Source organism: Nelumbo lutea, chromosome 3, assembly GCF_056320005.1.
Source record: "Nelumbo lutea isolate HS-2025 chromosome 3, American lotus-T2T, whole genome shotgun sequence".
NCBI classification, from domain to species: Eukaryota; Viridiplantae; Streptophyta; class Magnoliopsida; order Proteales; family Nelumbonaceae; genus Nelumbo; species Nelumbo lutea.
Genome location: NC_142686.1, coordinates 28,595,066 through 28,618,161, shown reverse-complemented (window position 1 = coordinate 28,618,161; position 23,096 = coordinate 28,595,066). Strand labels below are relative to the sequence as shown.

The 23,096-nt window shown below is 38.2% G+C and overlaps 1 protein-coding gene across 2 annotated transcripts in view; it reads right to left on the bottom strand.

The window, feature by feature from the left end:
- Window positions 1-23,096, bottom strand: part of LOC148863888 (putative clathrin assembly protein At2g01600) — a 28,595-nt gene extending 5,499 nt beyond the window's left edge. The window contains exons 1-14 of one of the 2 annotated variants that reach the window (XM_088977479.1): window positions 22,739-23,096; window positions 22,502-22,571; window positions 22,310-22,407; window positions 16,926-17,064; window positions 16,653-16,780; window positions 8,124-8,216; window positions 7,957-8,007; window positions 3,973-4,038; window positions 3,806-3,871; window positions 3,603-3,683; window positions 3,429-3,509; window positions 1,971-2,141; window positions 1,778-1,853; window positions 1,551-1,672 (exon numbers count right to left, since the gene is read on the bottom strand). In XM_088977479.1, coding sequence (XP_088833605.1) covers window positions 1,551-1,672; window positions 1,778-1,853; window positions 1,971-2,141; window positions 3,429-3,509; window positions 3,603-3,683; window positions 3,806-3,871; window positions 3,973-4,038; window positions 7,957-8,007; window positions 8,124-8,216; window positions 16,653-16,780; window positions 16,926-17,064; window positions 22,310-22,407; window positions 22,502-22,571; window positions 22,739-22,828 — 1,332 coding nt within the window. In that variant the 5' untranslated portion in view covers window positions 22,829-23,096. The remainder of the gene's footprint in view (window positions 1-1,550; window positions 1,673-1,777; window positions 1,854-1,970; window positions 2,142-3,428; window positions 3,510-3,602; window positions 3,684-3,805; window positions 3,872-3,972; window positions 4,039-7,956; window positions 8,008-8,123; window positions 8,217-16,652; window positions 16,781-16,925; window positions 17,065-22,309; window positions 22,408-22,501; window positions 22,572-22,738) is intronic. The other variant, XM_088977480.1, reaches the window with a different exon arrangement.

Here is a 23,096-nt window from a genome sequence, read left to right as displayed (position 1 = left end):
GAGGTAATCTAGTTTCATGGAAGAGTAAAAAACAAACAGTTGTGGAAAGGTTAAGTGTAAAAGCTGAATATAGAGCCATGGCAGATGGTGTTTCAGAGCTCCTCTGGTCCATTCCTTGTTAGGGGAGATTGTAGTTGAGGCCGAATAACCTATGGTGCTATACTATGACAATCAAGCAGCAATTAACATTGCCCACAACCCAGTTCAGCATGATAGGACAAAGAGTGTAGAAGTGGATAGACACTTTATAAGGGAAAGGGTGACATCCGGAGAAGTTTGCTTACCATATGTTGCATCTAACTTGAAGCTTGCTGATGTTCTTACAAAAGGTGTTGCAAGAAACAAACTGGAGCATGATCTACACAAGTTGGGAATGTGTGACATCTATTCCCACCTTGAGGGGGAGTGTTGAGTTTTGGGCTGACATCACTTGTTTTTATTTACATAGCATATTTAGGGAGCTATTGGGCCCAAGGCCCATTAGTTTATGTTTTACGTTAAGAGTGTTTATTCAGTTCTTACAAGTAGTCGACTTAATAAGGGCATACTTGTCTTTGTACTCTGTTTTTATTTGTAAGTATATAAGCTAATGAAAGGGGCAACCAGACCTAATTTTTGGCTTCTCCCATTCTCTTCAACCTCTCTACTCTTTCTTTCTCTATATAAACCTTCTCTTCTCTTTCTTTTGTTCTTTCCTTCACAGTTTTTATATCAAAACAGATCTTCCAAACTTTTCTACTCACAATTATATTACCTAAATTGCATAACTCAGGGGCTGTTTGATAACAACTAACTAAATATGATGAACTGAAAAGCTTATTGTTTGTCTTTTAGTGAATAAGATTTTTAGGAGGTTGCGGGCTCCTTAATGGCAAAAACTGAAATTGGGCAGACCACTATATCCTTAAAACCTTTATAATTTAATTATTTTTAACTAAAATACAAAGCAACAAATCTTTCAGTTCAATGACTTTAGCCATTATCAAACGGCCCCTCAGGCACATTACTGAAGTAATCTAGACTGATCAATATAATTGTGGCTGTGAATTGCATATATATTTGACTTTTTTTATAAGTGCATATATATTTCACCTTTATATGATAAAAAGGTTATGCAAACAAATAGTTTTGATTTCCATTTACTTCTATTCCACACATTAATATGCATATCTAGATATTAATCCACAAATTCAAAAGAAAAAAAACGTTTGGCTTTAGAGTCAACTCCCCAATATGCATCCAATCCAAATCCAATGTCCTTACCTATGCAAGTACATAAAATTAGCAAGTTTTTCACTTTTATTTGGTTCTGTGATCTGATCATACATAGAGTCATGCTGCAACTATTGTTGAAGAAAGAAAAGTTTATCCAGGTTCATACAAGAATGCAGTTAAAACCATCATTCTAATTACATTTATATACGTGTCTAGAAAATTCAATACAGATGCCAAATTATCAAACAGAGCGAACATAAATGCAATTTCATTGACCATAAGTGGTGCATGTGATAAATATGACAAAAAAAAAATAGAAATGGAAATGGACTAACCAATTGCCTTTCAGTAACTGAAGAAATGTTGCTACTTGGAGTAGTAACAAGAGCAAGTTCCCATCCAGAAGGATCAAAATCTATGGTTTGCGCAGTACCATTGTCATGGGACGCATGGTCAGCTGCAAATACAAATTCATCTTTGGTCAATTAATGCAAATGACAAAAACAGCAGAACTTGGGAGAGAAGAAACAAAATCAGAATTTAATTGAACAGAAATGCTTACTAGATGGGACAATAGCAAGAGCTAAAGCATTGCTTTCCTCTATTACAGAAGCATCAGGACTTGTAGCATTTAATCCCTATAGATTAAGAAAATAATAAAAATAAAAACAATATTTGGAAAAAAAAAAAGTAAGAAGGGCACAACAGAATAAACATCAGATAATAGGAAAATACAAATAACTGAAAAGATATACCAGTAAATCTCCATTATCCACAATGTCAGGAGGAGGAGGAGCATCAGTGCCAGAAGGAGCAACATCATCAGAAGGCAGTGGCTTTGGGTTATCTACAGAAGGTTTATCAGCAGAACTAGGAGAAGATTCTTCTTCTGGTTTGTATGTCAGAAGGAGTCTCTCTGGTAGTTCCTGATTAAGAATGGGCACGTTACTTTGTCTAACACAAGCCTAAGGTATTAAGTCTATTGATTGAAACAATAAAATCAAGACAAACATTTTTTAGATAATAAAGAACCCCAATGTTCCCTTTCTGAACCTAAGCAAATCAGAATATACAACAGATGATAATGAACTAAAAATTACATTAGCAATTAGAATATAGTTATGTTAGGGTTGTCATCGCAGTCCCGAACTGATTATTAATCAGGACAAGATCACGGGCCCAGAACTGTCACAATTAATAATCAGGATAATTGGATCTTACAATAATTGGTTATACTGAAAACTATATTTATTTAGTAATATAATAACTTAAACCTTAAATTTTTATAATATAACCTTAATAAAAATGATAGTATAATTAGAGGTGTAAAGTGGGTGCCCACAGGCGGCCCGCACAAACGCGGGCCGTCACAGGCTGTGCCGCCCTCCCCGATGAAAATTTTGGGGGTCGGCCTGGCACGGCCCACAGCCCAGGTCCACGTGGGCCTGTGCCGTGCCGTGGACCGGGCTGGCCTGTGGGCTAAGCCTTGGCCCAAGTTAGGCCATGGACAGGGCCAAAGCTATTTTTGCCATTTATTTAAAAATATTGAAAAAAAAAACTTAAAATGTTAATTTTATATGAATTTTGATGTATACAATTGCTTATATATACAATAATTAAATATAGTAGTATAATAAAATTGAAAAAAAAAATTTTATTTTACTAATATATTATATACTATATACTATTATACAATTATAATTTATATTATATTATATATATAAATATATATATATATAAAATATCTAAATAGTACATATGGGCCATGTCGCGGGCCGCGGGCGGCATGGCCCGTTTGATCGTGTCGTGCTGTGCCAACCTGTGGACTTCAAACCCCAGGCCCAGCATGGCACGGACCATCGTACCGGCCCACAGGCGGCACAGCCCGATTTACACCTCTATGTAAAATACTAAATTATTTATATGTTAATAAATTAAACACTTTTAACTAATCTTATATTGTATATTATCTGCCAAATTTACCATTTCAAACAAAAAATATAAGAAAAATTAGAACCTTATATGTATTTAATAAAATTATCAGCTTGGGTCTGAATTGGTTCGGGACAAGCAAGAACCAGAACCAACCCAATTATTAATTGGGACAAAATCATGGAACCAGAACCGATATGATTGGTTTGGTTTGGTACGGGCAATCAGGCAGAACCAACCCATTGACAGCCCTAAGTTATGTAAAACACTGTCATACTAACCAGTGCTTCCCTTGGACCTGAAACCATGCGTGGTGCATCTTTAATATATTCTTCCATGGTTGCAAGAAATGACTGTGGAGGCTGGACAAAGAAGAGTATTGAGTTGATACAATTCAAACTGTCCCATCAAGGGAATCATAAAATCAACTAGAACTTATAATGCAGCACTATCACCTCTCTCAATGCTGGAAACTGGAAATTCCTTGCAAGTTCCAGTCCCCTGCAAACTTCATAGAAATCAGAAAGACCCCGAGCCTGCAGTTGGAAAAAGAAATTTCAGTAGTACACTACACAAACTATTAGATATGTATTCTTGAATACCATGATTAAGACCATCAGGTAAAGAACTGTAAAGAGCAAAATATTCAGAAAATTACCTGTTGGCCAGCTCGTTTATAGATTTCAAGAGCTTTCACGGCTTCATGTCTTGGCATTTCAAAGAACTGCAACAAAATGAAAAATAGTTATGGGAACACAAATAGAGGCTTCCTGGTCTCACAAGAAAAAAGAAGGAATCCACACATAAAGAAAAAGTTAATCTCACCTTATCAACGAGATTGATAATCCCATCATTAACAGCACAATAAACTTTAAAACTCTCCTTCAGTACCTACAAAGTGATTTTGGAACCACAAGCTGTCAGTGCATGTAAGCATATCCAATTAGGAAACACAAACTAAGATACCCAGGCAATTTGTTTATATCCCTAGGTACCCTCAAAATCACAAGCAGGAGTGAAACTATGAGATTTCCATCTGAGCAATTAGATCTTCACCCAATTTCTTCATTACAAGCATTGCTGAATTTGGTATATAATCATGGATCCAACATAAATTATTAAAAACATTCTTACAAATATTGTATTTCAAAAATAAACTGACAAATATTAAGTGTCCATTAATTTTACACACTAAGTTTTTAAGTACATTATGATTTTAGTTTATTATTCTAATATTGCAAATTCAGTATTGTATTATTTTGCTGTTTTTTTGGTGAAGGTATTATTTTGCTGCTGACTTTACATTATTTGGATGGTGTAATGGAATGCATTTATGTTCTTAAGGCTGTGTTTGGTTGCAGTGAGAATTTCATTTGCACTGGTGTAAATGCATGTGAGTCAGTGTTTTAAAAGCGAAAGGCACAAAAAAGGCGCAGGGGTCAATTTGCGCCTGAGGCACAAGGCGCAAGGCGAGGCATGCGCCTTTTTGAAGCAAGGCGCAAAAATACAAAAAAAAATTGCTAAAAAATAAAAAAAATGTCAGAAAATTCAAAAAAAATGCCAAAAGATTCAAAAAATATTAAACATAATATTACTAAAAAATATAAAGTGTTCCAAAAAACCTATTATCTAAAATTAAAATACATAAACATAAGATGTAAAGCGTATTCAAATGAGAATTTAAAAATAAAATCAAACATATAAAACATTTTCAAGCATGTAAAACCTCTAATCTCTCTTTTCACTCAATTGCAGTACTTCACATAGCTAAAGTAGTGTAAAACATATTACATTTCTGATTCTACGAGCCGCCTTTGTGCCACGCCCCTCGAGGCAAGCCCAAACAAGTCCACGTTAGGTCTTAAATTCTTAGTTTTCACACAAAAAATAATGATTTTATAGTTTTAATTGTTTTTTAAGAAGACATTTTATTAGGATGAATGAATGAACAACATTACCAAATTAGGCGTATGCCTAGGATCACCAGGCATGCACCTTTTGAAAGGGCTGCGCCTAGGACCTTGGCGAGGCACATACCCTGAAATGCACCTCGCCTGTGTGCCTTTTAAATCACTGATGTTAGTGCTTTTTTTTTTGGGTAATGGGCTACATAACTGGAGGTAGCTCTTTGGCAAACCCCTAGACCCCCCACAATCCGGGTGAAGGCAGGACTCATTCCCAGTTCATTGCTATAACCAGCTAGAGAATTTACCAACAGGCTAGCTATCACATTCCATGTAGTGCAAATAGGCTGAGTGTAAATTCTGGTATTTTTGCTTCAGATTTGACCTTGTCTTGTTTGTTTGTGAAAAAATAAAATAGGAAATAAAACGGTATGGTCCCACTTTATATGCAAGAGAATGGAGGTAGGAGGGTTATTTGTTTCAGATTGAGGTAGGAAGCAAGATAATGTGATCCCCACTTTATATGAGAGAGAATTGAGGTTGGAGCAAGGTGGTGCAAATTTTGCATCGGTTTTTGAGATGCAATTTTTTTTTTTTTTTTGAGAAAATTTAACCAGAATTCATTAAGAAAAAAAGAGGTGCATGAGAAGATGTACAAAGCAGGGGAAGAACCCCTACAAGTTACAAAGGAGGAAGCTTGTCACTATACAAATGCTCTAAGAACACACCACATTTAGCTAAGCCATCTGCTGTATGATTTACACTGCTAGTGAGTGCAAATGAGAGAAAATTACTAATTTTGTATCAAGTAGGACTGCAAATCATAGTTACAAACAAGAAGATGCAAAACTGAGCTGGATGCAATCAAGCAAAATTTGTATCTGACTCAAATTTGCACTGCAACCAAGCGCAGCCTAAACATCACTTGCTCCTTTGCATGGAAGTTATATATAAATGTCAAAACGCGAAATATGTTTTTTTGGTAATACATAAAAAATAAAATTTATTAATAAAAAAATAAGGTACAACTGAGGGCTATGAAACATCACCCAAAATACAAAACAGTACAGAGATAGGCACTCAGAAAAATAACAGACCAAAGCCAAAAAAAGGACACAGCTTTAAACCAACTCCAGAGAAATCCAAAATCCAACACCAAGATCTTCTTTTGAAACCCCTTCAGAATTTAGCTTCCTCAATAGAATATAGTCAGTCCTTCCATCAAGACCATACCTTCTTACAAACTCCCAAGAATTTCTCATAGCCCCGGTGATCCCGTTGTCCCCCCTTCCCCCTTTCCTTTCACTCAACTTCAAACAAGCAATAAAATCACCCCCCACATCCAAGGAAAAGCCCTACCACTGAGAGCTCCCTCCAGATCCTCCCACAACTCCACCTTACTGCCCTCCCCTGAAGGCCCATGCACATTTGACACCAAAATCCTGCAAAGCAACACCAGATGATCCAGCACCACTGGCCCTTTTTCCTTTTTCTCTTTCTTTTTTTCTTTTTTTTATTTTTGTTTTCTTTTTTTTCTAAGAAGCAGGAATCTCCTTTGTGGGTAATTTGTAATTCTCCTCCAATTCCTGGAACATTTTCCCTGTGAACAGACCTAGGGCTTTACTTACTTCCACTGCCGTATCTGCAACCTTAGTTAAGTCAACAGTTTTATCAATCTGATGAGTCTCATCTAAACAAGCTTCCTCCTCACCTACCTCACTAATACTTCCATCCTCATCTGATGAAGGAACTTCATCCTGATTATTTTCAATCTCAAACTCTGTCAGCGGTCTTGTCCTGTGTGCTCTCTTCCTATTATACACTTTGGGCCACGAGCTGACCTGGCCTTTACCTTTGTTTCTTCCCCCTTCTTCTAACTCTTCCTCCAAAAGAATGGCCATAACCAAGCTAGAGTGAATGTAAAACATATCCATGCACCCATACCCGGTTGGTGCACCCATCTCAAACAAGTCCCCAGTTCCATGACCCAGCCAACGACTCAATGCCCACCCACCACAGAACACGCACATACCCTAAATTATTTATAGGATCAAGTACCAATTTATAAAATTCCTGCCTATACTACTTCTGTCCAATGAACAACTAATTTGTTGGCCGCCACAGAACACACACATACCCTAAACTATTTTTATAGGATCAAGTACCAATTTATAAAATTCCTGCCTATACTACTACTTCTGTCCAATGAACAGATAATTCGTGGCCGGTTTCTGGACCAAGCAGAATGAAGTGTTCCTACCAGCTGCCAAAGATCTAAGTTCTCTCATAAATATAGAGTGTCACACATATCCCCATCCTTCATCCCTATTACTGCAACAGTTAAATCAAGCAGTTATAATATATTAAATGCCATTTGAAAGAAACAACAGATCAACAAAGGAAGGTTTTAATTCTTCTGTTTAGGAGTGTTTTGCCACCACCAGAAGCAATAACTTGAGAAATTTATGTTGGTCTAACAATTAAAAGTAAGAAGCCCTCCTAATGTATTTTACTTGTACACCTAAGGCCCCATTCATTTTTTGGAGTCTGGAGGGGGGAGTTGGTCAATGGAATTGTGGTTCCCATTGACCACTTTTCCCATGTTTGTTTTTCACGTTCATGTAGGATCCATGGAAAAATCACTTTCCCTAGGTATCACTTACCCAGGTAAGTTATACCCATAAAAAATATTGGGACAATTTTTCCCATTCTAATAATGACTTCTTATGGATAAAAGAGTCATTGTAAAATTTACCTGAGAATCAAAAGAACACGATTAATTTCACTTACCTAGGTAAGTAAACTTACCCAGGTAAAATTAGCTTTTTGAAAAACAAACGAGGCCTAAAGCTTAAACTTCCCTTGCAAAATTGAGATTTAAGTATAAAAGATTAAGTGGACATACCAAAGCAAGGGCATATTGTATCACATAATTGCCAACAGCTGCTCCTTCTGGCTGTGAAGTCAATAAAATCCAACATTAACCTTGTCCTTAACTGAGGGAAAAAGATAAGCAAAAGAAGAAAATACATATTCAATAAACTATTAGATTCAACAAATTTCACAAGGTACCCGGCATCCAACAAGACGATGCAGCAGCTGTTGCAAAGCTGGCAACTGCTCCAACAGTTCTTCACTGTGCAAATCCCTGGTTCTACTGTAGCCCTGATAATGGAAGGAAACAAACAATAAAGCTAGAGATCAACAATTGATGATGACCCATATTAGATTAGATGGACATAGAAATACCTATTTCATCCAGTTGATATGATATAATATGATTCAAATAGTGATGCTGAACACTGCATCCCTTTTCCCCCATTTCTCCAATCCGCAAGGTCCAGCAAATGTCTCAAGATTCATCTTTTTCTTTTTTTTTTTAAGTATTGTACTCATTTAATATGTATCACCATGTACAAGTACAGACATGTACAGTGAGGTCACTATACAAAAATTGCAGGCAACAATAACAAGCAGGCTTGCACAAAAATATCTCAAATTTTATCTTCTTGGCGAACTTACACGATTCTATCTTACTGGTTTTAAATGAAAAGAAGGTCTCAAGTCGATTATTTTATGAGTTATTAACTTATTACCAGAAACTCCCCTTCACTTTTCTAACATTCCATTAAATATACACTGACGTTTCAATACTTCCACGGATCCCTCAGTCAGACACTTTTGTTTATAACATATAGACTTTCTGTCAAGTCAGCATCAGAGGCCATAACAGAAGTGGTCCACATGCGCCATATTTATTTTTTAATGACAAAACGAACCCTGGCCAACTGGTCTACTCTATTAACTAAATTTTATATGACAAATACCCCTGCTTTATTTTACTCCCCTATTTCATGTTCATTCATCTCACAACCTGCCAATTTTTCAATTCTCCAACCAGCAGTTCAACTTGACTTAATAATCAGCCCATGTTCATAATTTTGGTTCAAAGGATAGAACTTAATAGAGGGGCATCATTGTAATTTTAAAAATGCCATTCATTTTCTAACGAAAATTAGGGGTGCTCATGGTTCAATTAACTGAACCATGGGCCTATTTCCAAACTGAACCGGTACCACTGGTTTTTTTGAAAACTGGGAACCGAAACCAATCAGTTAACCAGTTGATCAAGATCGGTTCGGTTTTTGACCAGTTTGGTTCTTTGGTTTTTTGACATTTATAATATAATATAAATACTAGAAACAAATATAATATATTACATTATAAATAATGAATAATATATTATATATTATACATTATAAATATATATATTTATATAATCCATATATATTTATTTATAATATATAGATAATATAAATATATATATGAAAAATATATATAATATACATAAATATATATATACCGGTCAGTTTGGTTAACCACCAGTTTTTCATATTCATTAACTGAAACCAAACTGGTACCTTCGGCTTTTCAAAAATACTGAACCAACTGGTTCAGTTAACTGGAATTTTTTGTTCATTTTCATTGGTTCGGTTTGGTTTTTCGGTCTTCCAGTTTTTTTATGAGCACCCCTAATGAAAATGTTTTACAATGGAGGTCTCTTGAGAACTAGAGGTATCAAAAAGTCAAGATAAGTTTGAAATTTGAGGCCATTGTTTAGAAGAATCCCTTTATAAGATATTTAAGATTTACTTTATTCTGGTTTAAGAAATCGGGAGTTATTTAGAGCTCTCATGCAACAAGAATGTTTGAGAATGAACTTTATAATTGTTTAATTGGTCCACAATAAGTGTGGGGAATAATGATATTTGTTTAATGTTTCTACATCAGATTAGAAATGTAAGGGTGTAAGGGTCTTCATTCTTTCTAAAATCAATAATAACCACCAAAAAAATGGAAGGGAAAAAAGAACTACATGACCCAAAAAAACAACAATTAATACAAGTCAACTACCATTCATGAACCTTTGCTTGGAAAAGGAAGGAACCCACACAACTCGAACCTTCCAAACCCCCTGTTGGCAAAGATATCAGCCAAAGAGTTAGTCAACCTTGGCATCCATTTGAATAAGCTGTTTATCCTTGGAAGCAAAGGCACAAACTTCTCTCTTTTTTTTTGTCAATAACTGTGGATTGAATTAATATTAAAAATATGAGAAAATTACAGGGCAAGGGGGCTAAACAATCTTAGTTCCCAAGAACAACCATTAAACATCAAAAGAACAAAAATTACAAGACAGCCCAAAAAATAGAATGTCTGTTCACCCCTTGTCTAGCTAGACCATCTGCCAAAGAGTTCGCACTTCTTTTTACCCATTTGTATTGGAATTCCATGTCCTTAGTCAGCCACTTGAATTTCCTCTTTTCAATACTGTAATTCCAAAGTCTAAGACTATCCTCTTTCAGGCAGTTTACCACCACTTCAGAACCTCCTTCTATGACCAGCTTGTTAATATGCATATCCTTGATTCTTTGTACCCCTTCAAGAGCTGCAAGAAACTCCCACCCCAACTGGTCCAGAATACATAACTAACAGATTCCCTTGTTCATCTCTTATTACTCCTCCTATTCTAGATGGCCCTGGATTTCCAAAGCTGCTGCCATCAAAGTTCAGTTTAACACAGTCATGGGTGGGGGGATAAAACAAACATTTGAGGCCTTCTTCATTGGAACAAGTTCGGCTTTCTCCTTCCACTTTCTTTGCAGCTCATCAACAGAAAATTCTGCGAACAAAGCCAAGGTTTTCAGCCAGTGTATAACCTTAATGTGGATGACCTCCAGCATTGCTTCCAAACTTCTCTCCTTATCTGTAAATATTCGTGAATTTATCTCCTCCCAAATAGTCCAACAGACTGCAGCCCTCATACACCTCCACATAAACTTGGCCCTTTTTGTTGGCCGAAACGGCATAAATGTGAATAGGCTTTGCACATTCGAAGGGGGGTCCACCTGCACCCAAACAAAGAAGTACACCACTCCCAAATGATGTTAGTGAACCAATAGGAGATTAGTAAGTGATACCAAGACTCACCATCAGCTTTACAAAGGACACACCAGTGAGGACAAAAACAACTATTGGGTCTTTTTCTTTGAAGTAAATATGTTGTGTTAACTCTTTCCAAAAAAGCCTCCCAACAGAAACTCCCAACCTTAGGAGGTAATAGGATGACACCACACCTCTTTAATAGGGAAAGACAAGCCAGAAGAAGAAGAATATGTGAGAGCACTAAAGAAAGAGGCACAAGTGAAAGAAGCAGAGGGGGGTGAGAGTCCAAATTCTACTATCTGCCTTTGTTAGCTCTAGGAAAACCCCTTCAAGAATGGATAACAGTGATGAGATACCATCAAGTTCTGTGTCCCTGATATCTCTTCACAAGCCCAAGTTCCAGTCGACCGCGGAAATAGAATTAGAAGGAACAATGAATGAAGACATTGGTTCATTTTTAAAAGTGGAAAGTGCAGAAAGGATTGGGAATTGGTCTTTTAGGGTGGATCCCCAATCCAAACATGTTCCCAAAAATTAATGAGATTTCCTGAGTGCAAGTCATACCTGATCCATGGAGAAAACAAAGGTAGAATAGCTTGAATAGCTTCCAAGGAGATGCTCTTGTACTCCTTGCCAGAATCCCAGAGTCCCATCCATTTGTTGCAACCCCATGAATACTTCCCACTATCTTCACCCAAAGTTTGTCCTTCTCCAATTAGAACCTCCAAAGCCATTTCCCCAGAAGAGCCAAGTTCCTATTCCTTATGTTCCCGATACCCAAACCTCCCTCCCTCTTACTCCTACAAACCATCTCCCACCCCACCCTATGGTCCTTCTTCTCCTCCCCTGGCTCCTAGAGAAAGTCTCTCATTAGTTTTTCTAATCTACTAGCCACCTTTGTCGGAATCTTGAAGATTGACAAAAGGTAAAGAGGAATGTTAGCTAAAGCAGACCTGATTAGAGTGGTTCTCCCTCCAAGAGACACAATTTTTCTTCCAAGTTGCTAATTTCTTTTCAAACCTCTCCACAACCGGAACCCAAAACTCACCTTTTTTAGGGTTTCACCCAATGGCAAACCAAGGTAATTAAGGGGCCAATTTGCTATTACACATTCTAAGATGTTTGCAGCCTCAAAGATCTCCCCCTCGCCCATATTTACCCCAACTATACAACTCTTCTCAAAATTCACCTTAAGGTTTGACATTTGCTCAAAAAACCGTATAGTGAGCTTCAAATTTCTAATCCTTTTAGGGTCCCCTGCTTCACAAAAGAGTATGGTGTCATCTGCAAATTGCAAATGTGTGAGTGGCACAAGCTCCCTCCCAACTCTCCAACCTCTGATTAAGCCCCTGGAATCTGCTCTACAAATTAGTCTCCCTAGAACTTCAGCTACCAAAGCAAATAAAAAGGGAGAGAGGGGGTCTCCTTGCCTAATCCCCCTCAAGGCTGGGAAGAAATTGACCACTATCCCATTTAACAGTATGGAGTAATGGTAGTTCCTGATACAACCCAAGACCCATCTACACCAATTATCCCCAAAACCAAAATTGGTCATCACCTCCATCAAGAAAGACCAATCCACCAAATCATAAACCTTTTCCAAATCCAGTTTACAAATCACCCCTTTTTTTCTTTGACCTCTTAAACTCCTCCAAGCTCTCATTTGCTATCAGAATCTAATCTGTTATTTGTCTCCCCATCACAAAAGCTCATTGATTATCTGCTATAATTGTTGGGAGCACTTTCATTATTCTGATGGACAGCACCTTGGTGATAATCTTATAAAGGTTGTTCACTAGGTTGATCGGCCTGAAATCCTTTGGGTGACATGCATTCCTCTTCTTAAGAACCAATGCAATAAAAGTGGAGTTCAGCCCTGGGTTGATCACCCTCTAGAGTGGAATTCATCAAACACAGTCCACAGATCTTCCTTTAATATCTCCCAACAATCTTGATAAAAAGCCATCGTAAAACCATTTGGGCCTGGCACCTTTGATCTATCCATAGAGAACATTGCCTTATCTCTTCCACTTCAAATTTCCTTTCCAACCAACCCCCATCCTCTATCTGCAAAGTTGTCCATTCCATACCTTCAATCCACACCCTATTATTTAGGGGTTTTCTAAAGATAGACCTAAAGTGATTTGAAAAAGCCCCTGCTATTTCTCTTTGGGTGGATATTGTAACCCCTTCAATCTCCAGACTTGATACAAAATTCCTTCTTCTTCTTCTTCCACTTGCCCCCGCATGAAAAAATTTGGTATTCCTATCCCCCTCCTTCATCCATTACACCTTGATTTTTTGTCTCCAACTTATCTCCTCCTAAAGAAGATAATCCTCTAACTGTTTACGCAATTCTCCATCTTAGCTCCTTATCTTCTTCTGTAAGACAACCTCTTTCTTCCCTGCCATCCAGGTCCTCAATTTGCGCAATCACTATTTGCTTTCTTTCCTCTAATCTCCCAAACTCTAACAGATTCCACTCCTTGATTTTGCCTTTCAGATACTGGAGCTTCTTATGAAACATCATTTCACTCCATTTCATTGTTGGATTGCTTTCTAGCCACCACTCTTTGACTTTCTTTATGAACCCCGGGTGTCCTAGCCACATGTTTTCAAACCTAAAGAGAGCAGGACCAGCACTTCTTTCATATACTGAAGCTTCTTATGAAACCTCATTCCACTCCATTTCATTGTTGGATTGCTTTCTAGCCACCACTCTTTGACTTTCTTTATGAACCCTGGGTGTCCTAGCCACATGTTTTCAAACCTAAAGAGAGCAGGACCAGCATTTCTCACTTCCTCCCTATAGATTACGATAGGCCAATGGTCAGAAGTCACCCTTGGATATGCTCTAGAGTTTAAATTCCCCCAATGTTCTTCCCAGTCATTTGACAATAGAAATCTATCCGGCTTAGAGCAAATCGGGTTCACTTGGAGATTGGACCAAGTAAAACAACTATGTGATAGTGGGATCTCTTTAAGCTCGTAAACATCCACAAATTGATTGAATTTCCTCATACTCAAGGTCGCTCTCTGCCTCGGAGTATTTGTCTCTTCCAGGAATCTTATAACATTAAAGTCACCTCCAAGACACCAAGGCCCTTCCCATAGTCCCCTTACATCGGCCAGTTCTTCCCACAACTTCCTTCTCTCTCTGTAATCATTTGGGCCATATACATTAGTAAGCACCCATTCAAACCCATCCTCCACTTGTTTAAACTTCAAGGAAATAGAAAATTGGCCTATTAACTCTTCCTGACCTATGAGTACTTCATTCTTCCACATTGTGACAACACCCCCCGCAAACCCCCAAGAAGGTAGAGCCGCCCAGTTAATCCCCCTGCCTCTCCAAACACTCCTTGCCCACCTAATGTCAAAATCTGCTCTCTTGGTCTCTTGCAAAAGTACCACATCTGGGTCTGTTTTCTTGATGGCCTCTTTTATTACTGCTCTCTTCCTAGCACTTCCCAAACCTCTGATATTCCAGCTTAAGATCCTCATCTGACTATCTTCTTTCCCCTTAGACCCTCCTGCCCTCAGTTATTCCTCTTCCTTCTTTCTCCTTGGACCTTCAAACCTCTATCTCCTCCCACCTCCTTTAGCACCCTTTCAGCCTCACTCACTCTTCTCCTTTTAGATTTAGCTTCTTCTTTCTTTGTTTTCAAAAATACTTTGAGAGCATTTGGATCTTTCAATTTGCACCCCAATTTCTGTACAAAACCCGCCTCAGAAACCTTACTAATTACATCTCTTACACTTGACTTTCTACTTCCCTCCCCTGTTTTTGTCTCCCCCCTTCTATCTCCTTCCTCCTCAGAACCCTCTACTCTAACTCCCTCTGACCCTTCCTTTTGACTATTTTCCACCACTGCTTCATTTAGCAGACACTCTAGGATTTCCAGGATTCTTTTCATTTTTTCTGTTTCTCCTTCATTCCCTACTTCTCTCTCCTGACCCTCCCTGCCGCTTCTATTTTCTCTCACCCCATCCCCTCCTTCAAAGTCATGAACCTCTCTGATGTGATGGTTCATTGAGCAGGGGCTAGTAGTACCACCAAGCATATAGCCAATAACAGATGGGTCCTTCCCTCAATCTCCACTCTAAAAACCTAGTAAGATAAAGGTCTAAGGCATTTAAGCATAGAGAGAATATCTACACAAAAAGAGTCTTCATTCCCAAACTGCCCCAGTACTCAATCCCAAAATTCAAACAATGCAATTTAGCCCAAAACATCTGCTGCCTATTTGCCCCTTGTTTAGTTAGAGCATCTTTCATGCAATTTTCAGTTCTCACCCACTAATTCAATTTCTCGGATATTGTGCCTGTATATCCAAGGACTTTGAGTGTGAAACTTTGTGCAAGAAATAACCACCTGGGAGTCCCCTTCCACCTCCAACAGCTGGAATCCAAACTGCTTTGCAAATTCCAGTTCTTGAAGCAAAGTCAGCAGTTCTGCTGTCAATGAGTCTCCTTGCTCTACAGGGCTTGAAAATAGTGCTAGTACCCTCTCAATCTCAAAGGTATCATGATATTTCAGTTCTTGAGTCGAATGTGACACTTCCTTCCATGATCTCAAAATATCATGATGCCTTTATCCCTTTAATCCCTATAAACTCCTCCAACACAAGATGTACCTGGTTACCCAGTGGGTCATCCATCAAAATTGAGCTAAGGATCTCTTGGAGAATATACAAACTCTGCAGATATTTTTCCTGTCAAGTAGTTTATCAACTTATATAAAATATGCACTATGAAGATCAGGTTGTTGCTGTGTTCTCAGGTCCAGTTGGAGTAGGGGAATTGGTTTTTGCAGAGTTCCAAGCTGTCCTGCAAGGAGTAAAGCTTGCTAAAGATTTAAATTATGATAGATTGTTAATTGAAGGTGACCCTAAACTGGTAATAGGGTGGTTGAAGGAACCTGAAACTGTAATTTGGAAATACAAAGAATACATGAAAAGATTTAAGTGGATGGTCAGAGATATGACAATTTCAGTCCAATGGGAAAGGAGGTCAGCTAATGGGATGGCTGATTTCTTTGCAAAACAGGGGGATGCAGAAGTCTGAATTATTCTCTGCTCAGTTGTAATCTGGTTATATGGCTGGGGCTGCATCTCACGCCTCCACTGGTTGTACTCTGTAATCTTGGGATACTTAACTATGCTCTAATAAAGTTTATATCATTTATCAAAAATATATATATATATGCACTGATTTGCTGGGATACACTTGAAGAAAAATATTAACATGATCAGATATAAAATTGTCAACATATAAAGGCTAGTTCAATGGCTTATGCCCATGGATTGCCCAAGTCTTAAAGCCTGCAATAGCTTTATGTATTCAAGTAACTAAGACAAGAAAATTTGTTTGGACATTTTAGAACTTCTTACCAATGTCAAATTGATTTGATGATCATGCCCAAATACCAAAAGCAGAGATATGAAGATAAAATAGAGCAAATCGAATCAAATATTATAAAGAAATAAGGCTGGAACTATCTGATTCACAAGAACTTCCTGTCAAGCAATTTTAATAATCTAGTTTGTCTTCTTTTCTTCTTGTCTGTTTTAAAAAGTTTCTTCCCCCATTTTCTATTAAAATTTCCTATAAAAGGATGGTAGTTGAAGCCGATGATATCACATTAAGACATACCTTGTCTTCTCCTTGGGCAGGTCTTGGGAGACGCTCAGCCTCAATATCGTATTTCAAAATCCTAAAGCATTCTAATCTTTCTTCCAAAAACAGTGCATATGTACGAACCCATGCAGAGCAATCCCAAGCTGAAAGAAACAACCATTTGAAAGTAAGAACTGCATTTCCTCATGTTCAACACAGCTTATATAGGATATGTTTGTGCACAAAAAGAGAAGCTTTTATAGAACAATATATTTCCAATAAACAAATCCAGGATGTGAAGAAATTAACCAATGGGGCTTGAATCATCTTTGAAGTTAGATAGTTGGAGAATGTGCCCCCTCTGTGAGTAGTTCAGGAGCTCTTCCCGGAAAGTAGGATCACCCTCCCTCAAGGTTCTATGGATAACTATCAACGTTTTCAATGCCACCTGTGTAGTACAAACCAAGTCCAAATTATGTCATAATAAACAGTCATGTGACCAGGACAAGCAAAGAAAAAGCCAAAAAAAAAAAAAAAAAAACAATGTTAAGCAGAGGATCTTATTAATTATTAGTGTTAGAAACAGTACATTGAGTGATAAGGACCCCCTTGCTTTACTGCAAGTGGGAGAAGAGAGCCTGCAACACCACAGTTGAACTACTGACAAGCAATCAACAAGTAAAAGGGATTTCATTAACAAGGAAATAAAATAGTAAGATACAATTGCTTCTGCTGTTCAAGATTACAACAGCAAGAAGCAAACAGCAGAAAATTGCTGAACAGTCCCAAGAACACTATCAAATCTTCAGATTGGGAAATACTAAGTTGAATGCTTCAAATAGTGTCCCTTCCCAAGGGGATCAAAAGTTCACAACTTCATTAACGCAAGGGATATTTCTTGCATGTGGCAGAGAGCACAATAACATAGGTTAGAATCTGAGAGCAGCCACTTTGTGTAAAAAAATAATACCAAATGTTTTCTGTATCCAGTATACCACTCCCAAGACCCTGGATAGCTTGGGCCATCATTGGGTAATGGTCCTTGTCATTAGATTTGGTCCCTGTTTGGGAGTGCTTCTTTTAAACACTTATTGGGAAAAGCGCTTAAAAGATTCCAAAAGCACCTGAAAAAGAATTTATGGGCATTTGATAAAAAAAAGCTTCAATAAGTGCTTTTTCAAGAGAATAATCCCATTTTGAAGAAGCCCAAGTTTTGGGCTTTTTAATAAGCACTTCTTAAAAAACTGATTCTTGTGTTTCTGGCCCGTCTTAGCCTGCCACCTAATTATCAAAATACCTATACTACCCCCCCACCCGGTTTGAAAGAAGCACTTTTTCACCAAACATCATAAGCTGCTCATTTAATAAGCACTCCCAAACATTGCCATGATGAGGAGTCTGACTGTCAGAGGCAGTTTGTTATAGTTGTGCAGTTGGGAGTTTTACCCTGTCTGTCAGATGCAGTTTGTTAGCTGGGACCAAAAGCATGAAGATTGTCCTTAAACCCTCTCCTTTTTGTAAACATTATTAAATTTCTTACCTGGACCAGCTCCACATAGACCATTTTCCAATCTAGAAAAAAAAAATAACTCTGGTAACATGAACCAATTGATGACTCCAAGCCACATAGACCAGCTCCACATAGACCATTTGCCTTTATACCACAGTCTCACCAATGCAACTTAATTTTGTTCCAACCAACTTTAATGGCTCCAAGCCACACCTGAGCTCTTGCAACTCCTCTTCTTCCCTATTCAAATCTTCTATAAGAATCACACCTTCATTTCTGCCTACTAAGGCAACACTATGAGAATCAACTACCTCTTCCCCCGTATGTGTACTAAGCTGCTTTATTGAAGCCATCTCCCTTAATACCATTCTCAATTTGAGATACCATCCTCTGCACCAATACAAAATCTTTTATCATTTATCATCAAAACAAAGAATACATTGAGAAGCTTGCCTATCCTCCTACTGTTTAATTATTTGCTTTCCCCATGTTTATCATCAATGACAAATCAGGCATAATCTCATCACTGACCAAAGCATTATTCGGCTCTTCCACTCTGCTTGGTCCCAATACCCTCATTGAGTGGTTTTCCTTCTTGCATAGCCTGTTATGTCTACTATCCCTTGGTTTAATTAGCTTGTCTTCTTTCCTTGCTTTCTCCTCTACTTGGTTTTTCCATGTTTTTACATATTTAATCACCAACCATATTCACTAGTCTGAACCATCTTGAACTTCCTCTCCTCTCCTCCCTTGAAATTTTGGTTTAAACCAAAAAACCTTCCCCAAGGAAGCCTTTGTTATTCCCAGTACATCTTTCATTTGAACTTCTACAACAACCTCTGTATATTCTATGATATTACATCCCCCGACCCAGTTGCCATCTCATGTTGACCCATAACGTGCAATCTTCAATCTTTCTGCCTCAATTTACTCCCTGATATCACAGTTTCCATCTACTACACCATTCATTATTGCATCTTCTCCTTTGGCCAAAATTACTAAAGGAATTTGAAATTTCTCTCTTCCCAGTCATATCTTCATTTTTTTTTATAATTGCGCAGTCATATCATCATTAAGACCCAACACATGGCTGTTAATGAACACTTCAAATCCCACCTTACCTCTTCCTGAATTCCCAACTCAAATTCCTCTAGAAACCTCCCTTTAAAACTACCTTTGGTCTTCATCCCACTCTAGTAAGCCTCCATCTGCTCAAAATTTTAAACTGAAGGGTCTTCTCCTTCAATTACTATCCTTAACTCGTACTCCTTAGTCCCTACCTACGAATCCTAACTTCAACACCGACAGCATCAATGAAACATTTTCCATTTCAATTTCCTAAGTATAATGGGTTATTCCATTTTCCACTTCTCACATTCCCACTTCATTACATCTTCTTCTGAATCAGGATTCACAAATCGCCTCACTCACTTCCAGAAACTGCAATCTTTGTCTAATATTGCAAATATCTAAACTAAAACTTTGTCCTCCTTACCAGACTCATTCCAAACCCCATATTTTGTGGTTCCTTCTCAACTTCACTATCTCTATCAACCCCAGTACTGCTGCAACTAATTGAACTTTCACCTTGTCTTTTGTAATTATTTATATACTCCAGTGTTTTAAAAGGCGTGGGAGGCATACGCCTGGAGGCGCGGCGCTCCCAAAACGCCCTGAGGTGTATGCCAAAGGCGGTGACACCTCTGAGGCGTGCTAGAGGCGTATTCCTCTTGCGCCTCATGCACATCTGATATGAAAATACAGAAAAAAAGAAAAAAAGGAAAGGAAAAGAAAAGAAAGGGAAAGGAAAGGAAAGGAAAGAGAAGAAAAAAAGAGAAAATGAAAGAAAAGAAAAAGGAAGGGAAGGGAAGAAAAGATAAGGGGAAAGAAAATGGTTGGCCCCCAGCCCCTTCGGCTGGGGGGCTTCGTCCCCCAGACCCCCCCTTGAACTACTGTTATGCATCTTTATTCTTCTTAATATAAAAGATTTTTATTAAAAATAAAGAAAAAATGAGATCCCCCCTTCCTCTTCATCCTCCTCCTAACCCCCTCCTCTTAAGGAGGCTTACGCCTCTTGCGTTCTAAATTACACCTCACGCCTCTAGGTAGTGGAACGCCTCGCGTCACGCCTCCGCGTTTTAAAACATTGATATACTCTTGGTCATGCCCTCTATCCTTCCCCCATTTCCAGCCATACCTACTTCATGCATCCAATTGATGATATCTTCCCCATGAATCCCTCATACTTCAGTTTTGTCTTCTAACTAACCCCATACTTCACCAGTCCTAATAACAGGACCATAAGATTTCCTTTGAACCCTTAAAAATGCTTCAAGGAGGCCCCTTCTGTTACAAAAGGAGTATGGGAACTCATGGTTGGAAAAAATCCTTATGGTTTTGATACCCAGTAGGAATAATATGAATCAAAGTCCAGGTTAGTTGGTGAACCTAGTTGAACAGAATACCTAGCTTGGTTCGGAGAGCACCTGTTGGGTTAAAGATTTGTTTGTTGTTAAACGTTACAGGCTAGGTGTTGAACTATTGACCCTACTTGTTCAGACAGGTGTTGACCCCAAAGTGTTCCCAGACTGCATGAGTACATCTGTAAGTAACTTAGTTCAACATGGAAAAATTCATTGGGAGGAATCAGCAAAGAAAAGAAAAGATGGTCAATATCTTAATGTGTATTTGAGTGATTGTCCTTGGGCTTAGGAGTGTCCACATGAGTTCGTTGAGGTGTCTACACAGGCCTGTGGGCCTCTTTTATATTCTATCAAGAGTTTGGATTGCTCCACCTAAGTAGAACGGAAAGGAAGAATAGGAAATTCAAAGGGGAGAGTGAAGAAACAAGCGATAAAAATATAGGAGTGCTAGTAGCATGATTCAAAACTAATGTGCACTAGATCAAGCGGCAGCTTTGCTTGCTTCATTATGCCACCTTCAACATAGCATTTTTTCCAGTTCCTAAGTAGAATGAAAAGGAGGAATTGGAAATTCAAAGGGGGGAGCGAAGAAACAAGCAATACAAATACAGGAGCACTAGTAGCATGATTCAAAACTACTGTGCACAATTGATCGAGCATCCCCGTTGCTTCCTTCATTATGTCCACCTTCAACATAGAGCATTTTTTCCCATTCCTTTTTGGTGGGGTGTCAATAGAGGACTTCAGGAAATACAAAGCTTTAGGTTTACATATATAAGTTCTCCTAGGATGATTTGATTTTTCACTGTGTAATCAGCTCATTATGATGGAAAATTTTCTACATAATCAAAAGTAACAGAAAGGTCACTGTGAAAACTTGCAGGGAACTAATGACACTATTCTTTATTCTTAAATTTGATGGTAGATTTAGTACAAGAAAAACATGGTGCTTTGAAAACTTTTTTTTATATCCTGATAGCGTGCTATTAACTCCATAAAGATGGAAATCAGAGTCACCTCCAGATAAAATTAGGAACCATGATCAATGCATATTGGGTCCTATGACACTCACTTAAAAGAACTCAGTAAATGGAACTTAAGAATACCTATATCTTTGAAATCTTGCATTTTTCAGCTTTGACAATCAACAATGATATGAAACGAATAACTTGAAGGAAGTTCTGAGCTTTAAACTCCTGATTTCAGATACCTTTCTCCAAAAATTTCAAATACAAAAATAAAATGATAGAGGTTTTATAGATAATTTCACAAACTGTGCCTCCACAAAGGAAACTCCAAAGAGAAAGGGCCTCAAAAGTGCAATACAAGGCAGATAGTTCTTAAGAAACAGAAGCAGAAGCATCATATGAAAAGTATGGGGAAACAAAAGGGAAAAAAAAAAGTATCATATACAAAACAGATTTTATTTTCTTTACAAGGACCAAGATAAGGATTTAACTTGACGGGAACCACTAATAAGGTTTCATATTATCAATCTGTGATAACCCAAAGAAAAATCTTGACAGTCCCCTTCCCGATTCCAACTTAATCAAGTAATAATCGTTTTAAAAGCATATTCCTTCCTTCACAATCCCGATCACTTTCAAAACCTCACAACTAAAATTTCACACAAATTTCAAGCAATAAGAGCATTAGCAATCAATTCCAATAAGATCTAGAACTAAATCTAAAGCCAAAATGAACAAACAAAAACAACAAATGGGACATCTAGATGAATTTGAAGCACAATAGAAGCATACCGTCCAGTTGTGGGTCTTTGCCAACCGCCTTGCAAGGGCACGTATGCAGTACGCAACATCTGCCCTCGGCCGCATCACTGATGTGGCCGCCAAGATTTCTGAAAAAGAAAAACCATTTCTTTACAAATCAAACCAACACTTCCAGAAAACAAAACCAAACTGCAACCAAATTAGACTTGCAGAGCCACTCACTCCTGAGATGTCTCTCCTTCGGCGGGCATTCGACGTGATTCGTGGCTTTGACGATCGCAACATCGACATCCTTCCATTATAAACACCAATTAAGTCCAACCCAAAGATCAAACCCACAAGAAAAATACACAGATCACTCATTGCCAGTCTTCACAGAAGGAGAGGTAAAGAAACAACATCAAAAATTTAAACTTTTCTTAGAAAACAAAATAGAAGAGGAGGGAATTGAAACAAAACCTTATATTCACTATTAACTTTAGCGAGGCCCACTGTGGTGGAGTCTTTGATAGCGCCGTAAGCCTTTCTCCATGTCTGAAGCGTAGCCATGTGTCAATACCCCCGTCGGCTTCTCTCCGACGACGGCTCTATTCTTCTCCTCCCCTCTCCCCTTCTCCGTTGCCGCTGCAATCTCTCTCTCTCTCTCTCTCTCTCTCTCTCTCTCTCTCTCTCTCAACCTCTGCCGTCCTTCCTTCCTCTTACGTGGAGGGTGTCCTTTTTCTCTATTCCGGTCTTTTCAGTTCAGCGAGCACGGTTGGAATTTTAATCAACCAGACCAAGGCACCCCAGCTTAGATCTCTATCTCTCTCTCTCTTCC